We start from the raw sequence: 11160 nt of genomic DNA, 5'->3' as shown, positions 1-11160 counted from the left end.
TCCCACTTTTAACCCATAACCATTTTACTCGCAGGAAAGATATGCAACTCTGAAAAGTGCACAAAACCCAGAATTGTTGTGACAGACAATTGTGATACTATCGGATTTCCCTTGTAGCGTAGTAATAGCTTCTGTTTGTTAGCAACTTCTAGGTGTACACCCAGAGAGTTGCCAATATGTCGCATTGACTGCATAGGTACATGCAGTAGAGTTGATTTCACAACAAGCATGTAACTAGACAATAGTTCGGGTTGAACTATACGTTTTGTTTGGGACAGTATAACAGCCGCGGGCTAATAATCAGGCTAAATGGCACTTGCTCTTGTCCCATAAGTATAACGATTAAAAAAAAGCAATAAAGGATTCAGTTTATGTACAGCTCTTCCCTTTATTAGCATTTGTTTTATATATATAGAATGTATAAATATATATACGTTCCAAAGCAGGTTTCTTTATCCAAGCACACTGATTAATTACCAGCACAACGATATATAAACCGTCAATATTAAAGAATTGATTTCTAAACACTCACTATGCTATCACCCGGTGTACGGCAGTCCTAGCATTTTAGTAGTCGTTCGTTACTGTTTGCTAGAGTCTGACATAATGTTAGCTATTTCACGTAGCTGCTTTTCCTCTTCGATGGAGCTTCTGGGCGCAGGTGGCGTCTGGTATCGATCTTGTCCTTTTTCTAGCAATTTTTCACTCGATCTTCGGAAGACTTCCTTCTGCAGTTGACGGTTTTTGAATACTAGCCCGACCACGATACCTATTGCCACGAGCGGAATAAGTAACGTCGCCCAACTGACGGCCGTCTGGGGGGCCTGTAGAGGCATCGAGCATCGGTATGAGCCGATATTATTGTAGCAGGTCATGAGCGGGGGACAGGCATCAATCTGCAATCATAACCATCCACGAGCTAAGTGGTCGGTCGTGTGGCGCCCTACCAGATCAAATAGCAATAATACTAATCTTTATATAATAGCTATGCCACTAATAATAACAACCCAAACTTATACTGAACACTACTAACAAGTGAAGCTTTAAACACCGTTAGCGAAATAAACTAGCACAGTGTTGTAACATCTACACGTACGAAACATATAGAAATTTAGAAGACTGAAACAGTAAAAACGAAATCATTCATAACCACCTATATCCAGTCAGCTTTTTCTATGTAAAGTGATTTTTATGTCTTTACCAAAAACACATCGCTGTTGCCGAACATTGGCGCGCTGTTTTTAAAAACAAGTTGAGACAAGTGCACTTCCGTGTGTCCCTACCGTCTGGGATCGATCAGGTGTAACGAGACCCTTGCCGTCGAACGAGCTAACAATAACGGTTAGTTACCCATAGTTTTTTTTGTTTTTACCTGACATTCGTCGACATCGACGCAAATCAATTTGCCGCGCTCGTACGTGGGAGTGTAACCCGGGTGACAGGTACAGTTGAAAGTTCCAGGTAAGTTACGGCATGCTTGCGGACATAGCCCTATCACTTCCTTACATTCATCAATCTCCTCGCAATGCTTGCGGCCATAGCTGCCTCTCACTAGCCGAAAACCGGATCGGCAACCGCAACGATGTCCACCCTCAGTATTGATGCAGTGCAAAGGATGGCACTCGTTATCTAGCGTCGACTCACATTCGTTTGAATCAGTACATCTTCGTCGGCCATCCCACATCTTTTTCATAACAAAACCATCCTCACAGATGCACTCCTCGTTTGTTATATAGCCCTCACGGACACAATAATCATCCACGCATTCCACCTAATTAACAAAGAACCACTACAATTTAGTAAACTAATCACATGCATATCGGTCGCAGGACCAACGCTGCGAGCGTCCTCAGATGGCCTACATCAGCTGTGACCATAATAGAAAGTTCACGACTTCACTGTCGTTCACGTGTTTAATGGCCCATTTGATTTGCCGGATTTATCTTCGCAAGTACCTCTATGAGAAATCTCCATCAACAATGTTAATCTACGTCTTCTGTGTGTCTGTCATAAACAGTCCGCTCAGTAATTAAACAACTCGTAAGAATGGTACAAAAATGAAAAATTCTAGACGACTGGTTGGCTTTTGATCGGAAAAATCCGCATAGTGAAGGCATCATAGTGGCTGAAGTTGTATTCTGTAAATAAAAAAACAGAAAATACTTCGATCTGCCACAGATTTCAGACTAAGAACACATCAACATGTTGAAGGTTAAGTTGCTAGTTTTCGGAGAAAAAATACAATGTTGAGTAGTAAAGCTGTAAATAAATGGACAATTAATTTAGAAATTGTTCCTTTTTTTTTTTGTCTCAAATACATACACGCTATACAAATGAATGTGTAATAATGAGTTCACAGATGCTTAGGTATAATTAAGTCAAAGTGAAGTCACAGCAGATGGGCTGAGCTTAAGAAAGTATAGTGCGTTTTTTAGCCACTTTGCTACGGACGACTGCTGTCAACGGTACAGGCCCCCATACGATAAAGTAAGTGCAAAAAGTTAACGCTCACGGACGAGACGTCATTCTATAAAGTCGTTTGCCTGATAGTCTAATAGCTTTGAAGCGTAACACTCAACCATTCGTAACTTATATGTAAGCATATTCTCACTTCTTGAACACGAATTCGCTATACGACTTAAGCCAACCTTATACTGGGTATAATTTGCGATTGCTTAAAGTGTTCAGTGTACGACGATTAGTAAGCTACAAAAGTTCAATGAATATGTGGTCGAATAATCTGAAGAGCGGTATTCTAACAAGTCAAAGAATTTCTTGCGTGTAGGCTTCACTTTTCGATGGAACACTACGGGGAAAACCTCATGTCGGGGACACCTCTGCCTTATGCTAAAAGATGTTGGAAAACCTTTCTATACACGTTAATCTGAACCTATCCATTGAGCCTAATCAAAAAATGGCCGTTTTGGGATTTAGCCTTTTTTTGGCAGCTGTAGCTCACTAAGCTACGGGTTGAAACAAGTTAATAGCATTTAAATAGTAGAAGATCACGTCTGAAAGTGATTACCTCGAGTTCTTTGCCGCTATAGTCTCGCTGAACTTCACAGGTATCACTGCGTTTGCAGAGGGGCATGTGCCCAGTGTAGAACTCTGTGCTATAATTTGCTTCAAGATGGTATCCGTAAAGACAGTAGAAACAGCTATGTGTTTCCATATTGCAAATCCCGCGACGCTCTCGTGTGAAATCGAAGCACTCAGTTGGCTTGGAGCAGTGGCACCCTTTACCAGTGACGCAGATTCGGATGCGAGCCACACGGCGCGCGGAAATCGCTGAAAGAACGCCCGGGACGAAGAAGATGACTACTGGCCATCGACCCAGCGATCGCGTCCACATTTTCACCAAACGATATTTATGTGCTGAAGTTAATGTTTTGCGTAAAACGCGAACCCGAATTCTGTCTCCTACTCGAAATTTCCGTTAGCCTGTGCCCTGGAGCACATATCGGACGACCGGTCAACTAGACGACCTTAAGACACGCACAGATACAGAATAATTGATCTGTTACAGACCCGCTCGTACTACTAATGGAAAACGTTGTACAATGGCAATATTTTAAAGTCTATTGTTGTGACTTCTTTTTCTATTTTTTGTTTCGTTTGGGGCCCATTCGAGAAAAGGCTGATATCTCTTTCTGCAACTGCATGCTGACGTTATAGCTTCAGAACAGCTTACTAAATAGTACTGTTTTTATGCAACGCTGAACACATAGATATCTAGTTTTTATTAGCAGAGGGTCACGCATTGTAAATTAGGGAAAGGTTCTCGATTGTAGCCCTCGAGGGGCTTGCTTTTAGAATGTCTCTACAAACAGGGACATTTTTATGAAGACAGCTCAAAGGTGGGCCGTACTGAATGAAACCATCTGACCTCGACGACTCTTGCTAGCATGAGTCAAAATAGCCATCGTTACAACATTAACATCATGACGCACTCATTGAGATCTCATCATGACCGACAACGTACTCGACGTACGTGCGTAACAGCAATAATGAATTATATTTTTTTTTATTTCTTTCTGAGTGACATAAACAATCTGGTATGATTCGATTGTAAAGTGTCCCTAATTCTAGTTGGCCTGTAATCAGCCAGTTTGCTCGTTTATTCATCTGGGTGCCTTATGTCATTTGTTTCTGAGAGAGGCTGATAAAAAAAGAGAGCGAATTACGCTCGACGGTTCAGGGGCCTAGATTGAGCCTAAATTTGTTTATGAGTTGCATATGGATGTTAATGCTAGAACTGTGAACAAATTCGAAAAATTAAAGAAATCAATCAATATACGCTTCTTAGCTTAAAATGTTAAAAGGGGCTTCGTAAGAACGAGCATAGTCACCAAGGGCTAGAGAAGCTTATAATATACTGTTATTCATTCGCCTGTTTCGTATTGCGTTACACCTAACCGATCCGGGGGCCAGTTAAGACAATTTCTTCTATCTTCTTTTGTCACTGGAATACACTGGCCCTATTTAGGAATATCAACAAAATAACAGTGGAAAAGATCTACTCTAGTTCCTAATCTAGCATCATATATGCTTAGCACTTTGAGGTGACTTCTGGCTAATTTTAACGAAATCGTGTTTTTCATTTGACTAAGAAAGGACAAACGTAAAAAACCCTGAATTCGTTTTTGGAAGCGTTCGTATTTTTCTATTGTTATTCAGTGCACCTCTAAACAGAGATTGATTCAATGTCTTTATCTCGGCCGTAGACGTTGCATGACAATAGTTTGAATCAAGCAAAGAAAAGAAACTAGAAAATGGTCATTTTTTTCGTTTAATGAATATTCAATGTAACACGCATGAGGGTAACGTGTAATAGATATGTAGGTTTCAGAAAGCATTTGGCCCCTTTACCATTATGAGCGGCATCCTTAATCGTTATCAGTGATTCCGATGATGGGGCTCTATTGCAATAGCTCTGTCCAAATTGTACGAAATAACAATGTCATAATCTAATAATAATGATAACAATACCGGTAGTAAAATAACACGATCACGACGACCGTCACCTACAAAATTCTAGATACTATAATTATCCATACCTTTTTGCCCTAGACACATTACTAGAGTATTTAAATAACAATGCTGATGATAAGTAAAAACACACAGTTTTTTTTGCTTTAAAATGAATTGCCTTAGCTACAATATATTTTAGTTTGAGATATACAAGTTACCTAGTACAGTTTAATAATAAGTTTTTTGAACTTTTGAAATACATCAATCACTTCGAGCAGTGTACGTCGTTTTTACAGCGTATTTGCATAATCTATACGTATTCAAAATATAATTTGTGCGGAACTCAGAATAAGCTTTCACACTAAATACTTATCGTGGACGAATCACTTGTTGTTCCCATCAAACTCTGCAGATCCTCACGTTTATGAGGTACGTGGTCCTGCCGGGGAGTCTCTTTAGACAGCGCGATTTTCGGAGTGATGGGGTGAACACGCATGACCGGTCCCGCGTTACTTCTTTCTTTTGTGTACCGACTGCATAAATCCCAAATCCTCCACCCACCAACGCCTATAGCTCAACGTAGAAGTTGATCCTAGGCTCATTCGTTTGGTCCATATTTCGATTTATGTTCAAGCCACTTATTGACTGTGTCACCTCAGTCAGCAAGTGGAGTACCTACCTACCTTGTGTTAAGCTATCCACATCGAACATTTAACCAAAATTTAAAAGGAAGGCCGCCTTACTTCACAGAACCGATTTCACCGCCTTTTTACTTGCCTGCTTGAGAAGACAATTTTGGTAATTTGTAGCACTTTTAACCTTCTTCAACTTATTTCATTTTTCGTATTGATGCAGCCTGTTTCGGCCGACCTTCAAGCTTATAAATTTATAAATAAACATATAAAATAATTGGTAAAGCCGTCGCAATTTTTAAGAATTGCATATAGAATATTTAATTTTGTTTTTAACTAAGTTGAGCTTAACTAAAGGGGAAAACCAGGCCTTGGCCTGCCCTTAGCAATTTAGATAAAGAACTGAAATAGCCATTTCGATTCTACACCACAGTCTCGCTTATTTTAAAGCGATATTTTCAACAGCGAACTATAAATAAGTAATAAGTTACACTATGTGGGACTATACGGGACGCTGAATTTTCATAAATGGCCATGATCAAAGTTCGTCATGGATAATTATTTCTACCATAATAATGCCATATAGGCTAGATAACAATGTGCGTACCGTTTTTAAAACTGCTAAGATAATTTTAAAACGGTGCTTGCATTGTTACTATATTTTCTCAGCGTTTCTCGAGCAACAAACAACGCGTTGATGAGTCATTATCTGGTCCATTTGTAAGCAGGCTTCACACTGCAGGACAGATTCATGGTAGGCTAATGATTAGTCCTTTCGACCTGCTCAACACTGCAGTGAACTATTAAAAAATATCGGTGTCTCTAGCCACAACCAAAGCCTTTCTAGAATAAGAACTTTTTTTTTGCACGTAATCGTTACTGGCCCATATAACTCTACCTTGTGGGACACTTTGGCAAATTATATCAGTGCCTTCAATAGATACTTGCTTAAAAATGAATGAACTAATATATTGTTACATTTGTTTCTTTCTTTCTTTCTTTCTCGTCGAGTTGGTTATTCTCAACGACAGCGTTAAGTAAATTATAGCTTACATAGCCCCAACTTTTCGTACAAACGATCATGCTGCATTGGCGGCCTTCTCATCCTATGCCACTGCTTCTGGCGCCGTCGATCAGGCAGCCATGTTTGGCAAACCAACGCATCCACGCACGCCAGGTTACGAGCCGAGACAAGCAGCAGTCTCCTGTTATTGTCACAGGAGCTGAAGTGGTCGTAGTGGCTCGGCATCAATCAGCGCTTGTTGAGAGCGCAAGTGTGTGCTCAAATGATTCGGCTGACAATTTGTGGTCCTTTCAGACCGCTTCGAGATAGTTTATCCCTTTTGAAAAAACCCACCGATACGAATAGGTGCATTTGCGCTGCCTGCCTTGGCCTCAGTATCAACTAAACTGTAATGTGATATGCTAGCCCGCGCTTAAGGCCAGCAGGCCCAACCTGCGCAATCATGTAGGCTCTGTTTGTTGCAGGGGTCAGGCTCTCCCGAAATTTACTCTTGGAATACTCAAACTAACTTGACGTGGGAATAATATCGGCTTCGAATGCTTGTGAGGAGGTTAGCTAGATTTTGCGGTCCTGCCAACCAAGAACACTCTGAATTTGAGACTGACAACGAACTAATCCAGTAGTGTCCGTTCCGCACACACGGATCGGTAAAACATTTCTTTGTTCTTTGTATAGCAGCAAAAAAGGTTCAAAGTAACTTTAGCACTTCTCGGAGAGGAACGGTCGTTCAGCTTCCGTTTGAAGCTGTCCTGTATGTACGTGTTCATATTCTATACACGCACGTCATACGACTGCCACGTAGTCTTCTACACTTGCACTGTTCCCTAATCGGCTGACCACCCGCGACCCCTGGTCCTTAGTCAGAGACTTAGCACAGTCTGGTACATTTTGATTCGAATATGATCATATCATTTGTATAGCAGCACGCCTATTCTGTGCCTGTTACGATTCATAGCATTGTTTATCATTTTTGGAAAGACCGCACAACTTTAAATCATTTGGGCCTAATGCATAACATTTGTTTACGGAATGTAGCTGAAAGTAACGGTGCCATATTTATTAACGTTGTTATCAGTTCCTACCGACGCTACGGCTCAAAACCGTCTATGCGAGTCGAGGGTAGAAATCGTCAACGCTTTAAAACAAAAAGTAATTCGGCTAGTTCATGGCAAAAATTAATATCTCGGGTAGTTTCAGTATTAATCAGAAACTAATCCTTCTCGATCTTAAACTTTGCTTGAATATAAAAGCCTTACACGAGGAATAGAAAGGATTCAGGCTTTTACTCTCACACGGAAAAATTTTTATCCTTATTTTTATAACATTCACCCGTGACAATTCAGTAAAGTTTCTGTTAAACCAGACCGTGCGATAAACGAACTCATTAAAAATAATTGCATCGAAATAGCCAATACGAATAATTTTTTATTTAGTCACAACAAAGTATCATGTCCTTCTAATGCCTATTTGCGTCACAGCTTCGCTTTGCGTGCTTATTCTATCGTAATGGGCCTGATTTGTCGAATTGCGCTGAAAAAAATCTTTCCTACGGTTACGATTTCTCCAATTATAAAATGTGTTGGTCGTTTTATTCCAAAAATAAGGTACGCTCTGTATATCAGTCGTGTTTTTACCAGGCCCGGTAACGACGAATGCTTTTAATAACCTGTTTTATTTTGGTGCAAATTAGCCGGATTTTCCTGAAGTGTCTTGGTAACTTACTGGAAGCAGTATATAACAAATTCGCCCTAAAGTACTTCACGATTACCGGCCTCTGTGGGACGTCATAAGGTAGAATTGGTATGTTTTTACGTACCGTGGCCTGTAATTTGCTATTGATTTATTAAGACTAAGCTCGGGAGCTCGACGAGGACATCCGCAATAATGATAGTATTGCGGTTGTAGTTTGCCGTCATATAGTAAAATTTTTCGCAGACTTTCTTTTCAGGAAATGCCATCGGCGCTAGCGCAGAAGACACGTTCTCATTACACCAGCAACGTTTAAGCTGTTTGCTCAGATTAGTCCAGAAGATCAATTATATAGTTGTGCTAATCGTTACACAGCGGCTATCTAATGGTAACTAAAAGAGAGACGGGCCCTTGTTTCCTGGCGCCGCCGAAGAAGGCTCACTCCCATCAGATCATTTGAAGATTATCTTCGTTCGTTGTGGCTCTTATGATTTGCCTTTAGCCGATGTTGGCTGCTGGCCCTCCGGGTGCGCCTCTTCCCGGAGTCATCGACTAATAGTTCGACCTGGCCGGAACGTGTATCAATTGTGCTGTGGTATCCAGCGCTTTCGCACACGAGAAAATAGTAATGCAACTGCGTTCACAGGCGATCATCGGCAACGGGCGATCGAACGATTTAGAACAATCTGCTTCTTCTGTCTTCCTTTGCTAAAACTGTTTGTACATATGATATTCGAAATATTATACCTCTCATTTATTCTTCGACCACTAATCCTAGTCTGTATTAATAATGAAAATAACAAATAAGAAGATTAATAATAACAACGAGGTTTCATTGTGCGTGTATACGTTCATAAATGAATTGAGCGAGTAGTGCCAAGGAATCCGAATTGCCCAATGTTGGGCGCCTGCGCAGGACCACTTCCGGTGCGGCACTTGCCTCCCTGGTTCGTCGCCCTCGTGACCATCGGCCGCGGCCCGTCCGCCTCTCGCAGCATGTGGTGGGGTCTTCACCTTTACTCATAAATACAACGACACTGAACCACTAACAAAGCCAACGCGCGACTGCATTTGCTTGTCGAAGCTCTTCCTACCAACACGGCGCTGCTACGTCCAAGATGGGCAGCAGTTTCGTTATTTGTCAGTTAGTTGTATTGGCGATCCTCGTACTTGCGGTGAGAAACTGCCAGGCGCTTGTTCTTCAGGGTACGAATGCAGATGCCGAGTATCTGAGTGCTGCCACAAAAGATGCACATGAGCGAAACAGCAAGACAAACAAAGGCCAACAGCTAAGCTCCATAGTAACGGTTGGAGAGTCGCGGCAAGCAAGTTCAGCCAGCGCTAACTCCTCTACATCGAGTATCGCCTCGCAAGTGAGTTCTGCCCTCAGTCAAATTGACCTCGGTTTCGGCTATTATAAGATGTGCCCTTTTCCCTTCTCCTATTTGCATCAATGTGAAGGTTCGTCTGATTGTCCAGGTAGTGATTGCTGCGGCATGTACGCCTTTCCAGGACCCAACCGCTGGAGAAGGTCGTGCTGCGTACCTGACAGTGTTACAACGATCGCACGAGTGGCGAGCCTCTGCATTAAGAGTGCCGAAAAACCTGGTAGGTGATTTAGCTAACGTATATTCATTCCCAATTACAACTTTACTAATCACTATTATCTGTGGATTGCATTTTACTGCTCGGGGTCTGCTGTCCTCTTATACTATTCGTACAGCAGACAAGTGTTTACACAGTTCTTCGACGACAATTAAACTCCTTTACGCTTTTTAGCTAAACTTGTACTTTAGCAATATTGCCCCCTTTCTCTCAAACATACAAAAGCTCGCAGTGTTCGCTTTGCAGGCAGTAGTTTGTGTCTTTTATTCCATTTTTTATTTATTATTATTATTACTAATAAGATTTGCCTTTTATCACCACAACTCCTTGTGACAGCATTTCAAATACTAATACTTCGCATACTATTTAAACACATACACTGCACATAAACATAGTTAAATCTGCTTAGTGTTTACTAACGCTTTTCCGTTCTGTGATTAGGTGACGTACCTGTAAGTAATACTCGGCCGTTGATTCCTAGCGCATCCTCAGTGCTTCAGAATGTTGTAGCCCAGGCACTCGGAGTCGGAGATAGTGGTTCGGATGATGATGACGAGGATATCAAGAAACACTGAGAGCATGCGGTAAATTGGCACTACAGAAACAACTAAGCACCAGTCAACGAGAGTCGGACACGACCCAACTGGGTCATTCAAATCGTATATCAGACATGCACAAGATTTCTGCCGCCAGCTATTTAGTTGATAGCAAAGGCTAAAGCAGGAAAAAAATCGTTGGCCTCGGCCAAACGGCCGATGATAGGGATCGTCAGGCTTTCTGTTTGAAGTAATTTGTGCTTAAGATCGAGGAAACAGAAGGACACTGTAGCCAGTTAATCAGTTGCCAGTTGACAAGGCTTTTGATAGTGTTTATGTTATACTCTGATTCCCTGAATGGCTCGGTGGCTCAGCTGCCCACCTGGCTTACACCTGGTGTCTTGTACATTTTAGATATAGAAGAATATATTTATATAAAAGATAATATTTAATATTATGTAATAAAGTAATAAACTTACTTTTCCTGCTCCGATGTTTTCAATCCGGTTCTATGGCAAAACGCTCTGGACAGGTGAGTAACACATGTAACGTTCATGTATATTCTATCGAAATGTCATCTTAATAAAGTTTATTTCGTAATAGCACCCTTATTTTAGAATAACGTTGGTGAAATGGAAACAAATTTTCGATTAAAGGCATTATTACAAACGACATTATCTTCTGTACAGGAGGGCACCTGTCT

The 11160-nt window shown here is 41.2% G+C and overlaps 2 protein-coding genes across 4 annotated transcripts; one reads left to right on the top strand and one right to left on the bottom strand.

Moving 5' to 3' along the window:
• Positions 1-363: 363 nt before the first annotated feature.
• On the bottom strand, positions 364-3983 carry LOC111267868 (uncharacterized). 2 transcript variants are annotated; one of them, XM_022846429.2, is made up of 3 exons: positions 3026-3848; positions 1373-1771; positions 364-896 (listed from the first exon to the last, which is right to left on the bottom strand). In XM_022846429.2, exons 1-3 carry the CDS (start codon positions 3350-3352, stop codon positions 582-584), a joined length of 1041 nt encoding a protein of 346 aa, XP_022702164.1. In that variant the 5' UTR covers positions 3353-3848; the 3' UTR covers positions 364-581. The 2 variants fall into 2 exon arrangements, with proteins under 2 accessions (XP_022702164.1, XP_086827593.1); XM_086971467.1 differs by having other exon boundaries at positions 854-943; positions 3026-3983.
• Positions 3984-8810: 4827 nt separating this feature from the next.
• LOC111267882 (uncharacterized) lies at positions 8811-10945 on the top strand. 2 transcript variants are annotated; one of them, XM_022846454.2, is made up of 3 exons: positions 8811-9689; positions 9829-9924; positions 10363-10403. In XM_022846454.2, the coding sequence occupies exons 1-3, from the start codon at positions 9435-9437 to the stop codon at positions 10375-10377; spliced, it is 366 nt and encodes a 121-aa protein (XP_022702189.1). In that variant the 5' UTR covers positions 8811-9434; the 3' UTR covers positions 10378-10403. The 2 variants fall into 2 exon arrangements, with proteins under 2 accessions (XP_022702189.1, XP_022702182.1); XM_022846447.2 differs by having other exon boundaries at positions 8848-9032; positions 9191-9924; positions 10363-10945.
• The last annotated feature ends 215 nt before the right edge of the window (positions 10946-11160 follow it).

The sequence above is a fragment of the Varroa jacobsoni genome, unplaced genomic scaffold (genome assembly GCF_002532875.2).
Source record: "Varroa jacobsoni isolate VJ856 unplaced genomic scaffold, vjacob_1.0 scaffold_128, whole genome shotgun sequence".
NCBI classification, from domain to species: domain Eukaryota; kingdom Metazoa; phylum Arthropoda; class Arachnida; order Mesostigmata; family Varroidae; genus Varroa; species Varroa jacobsoni.
Note: the sequence above shows the minus strand (reverse complement) of the source record. Positions and strands in the feature narration are given on the sequence as shown.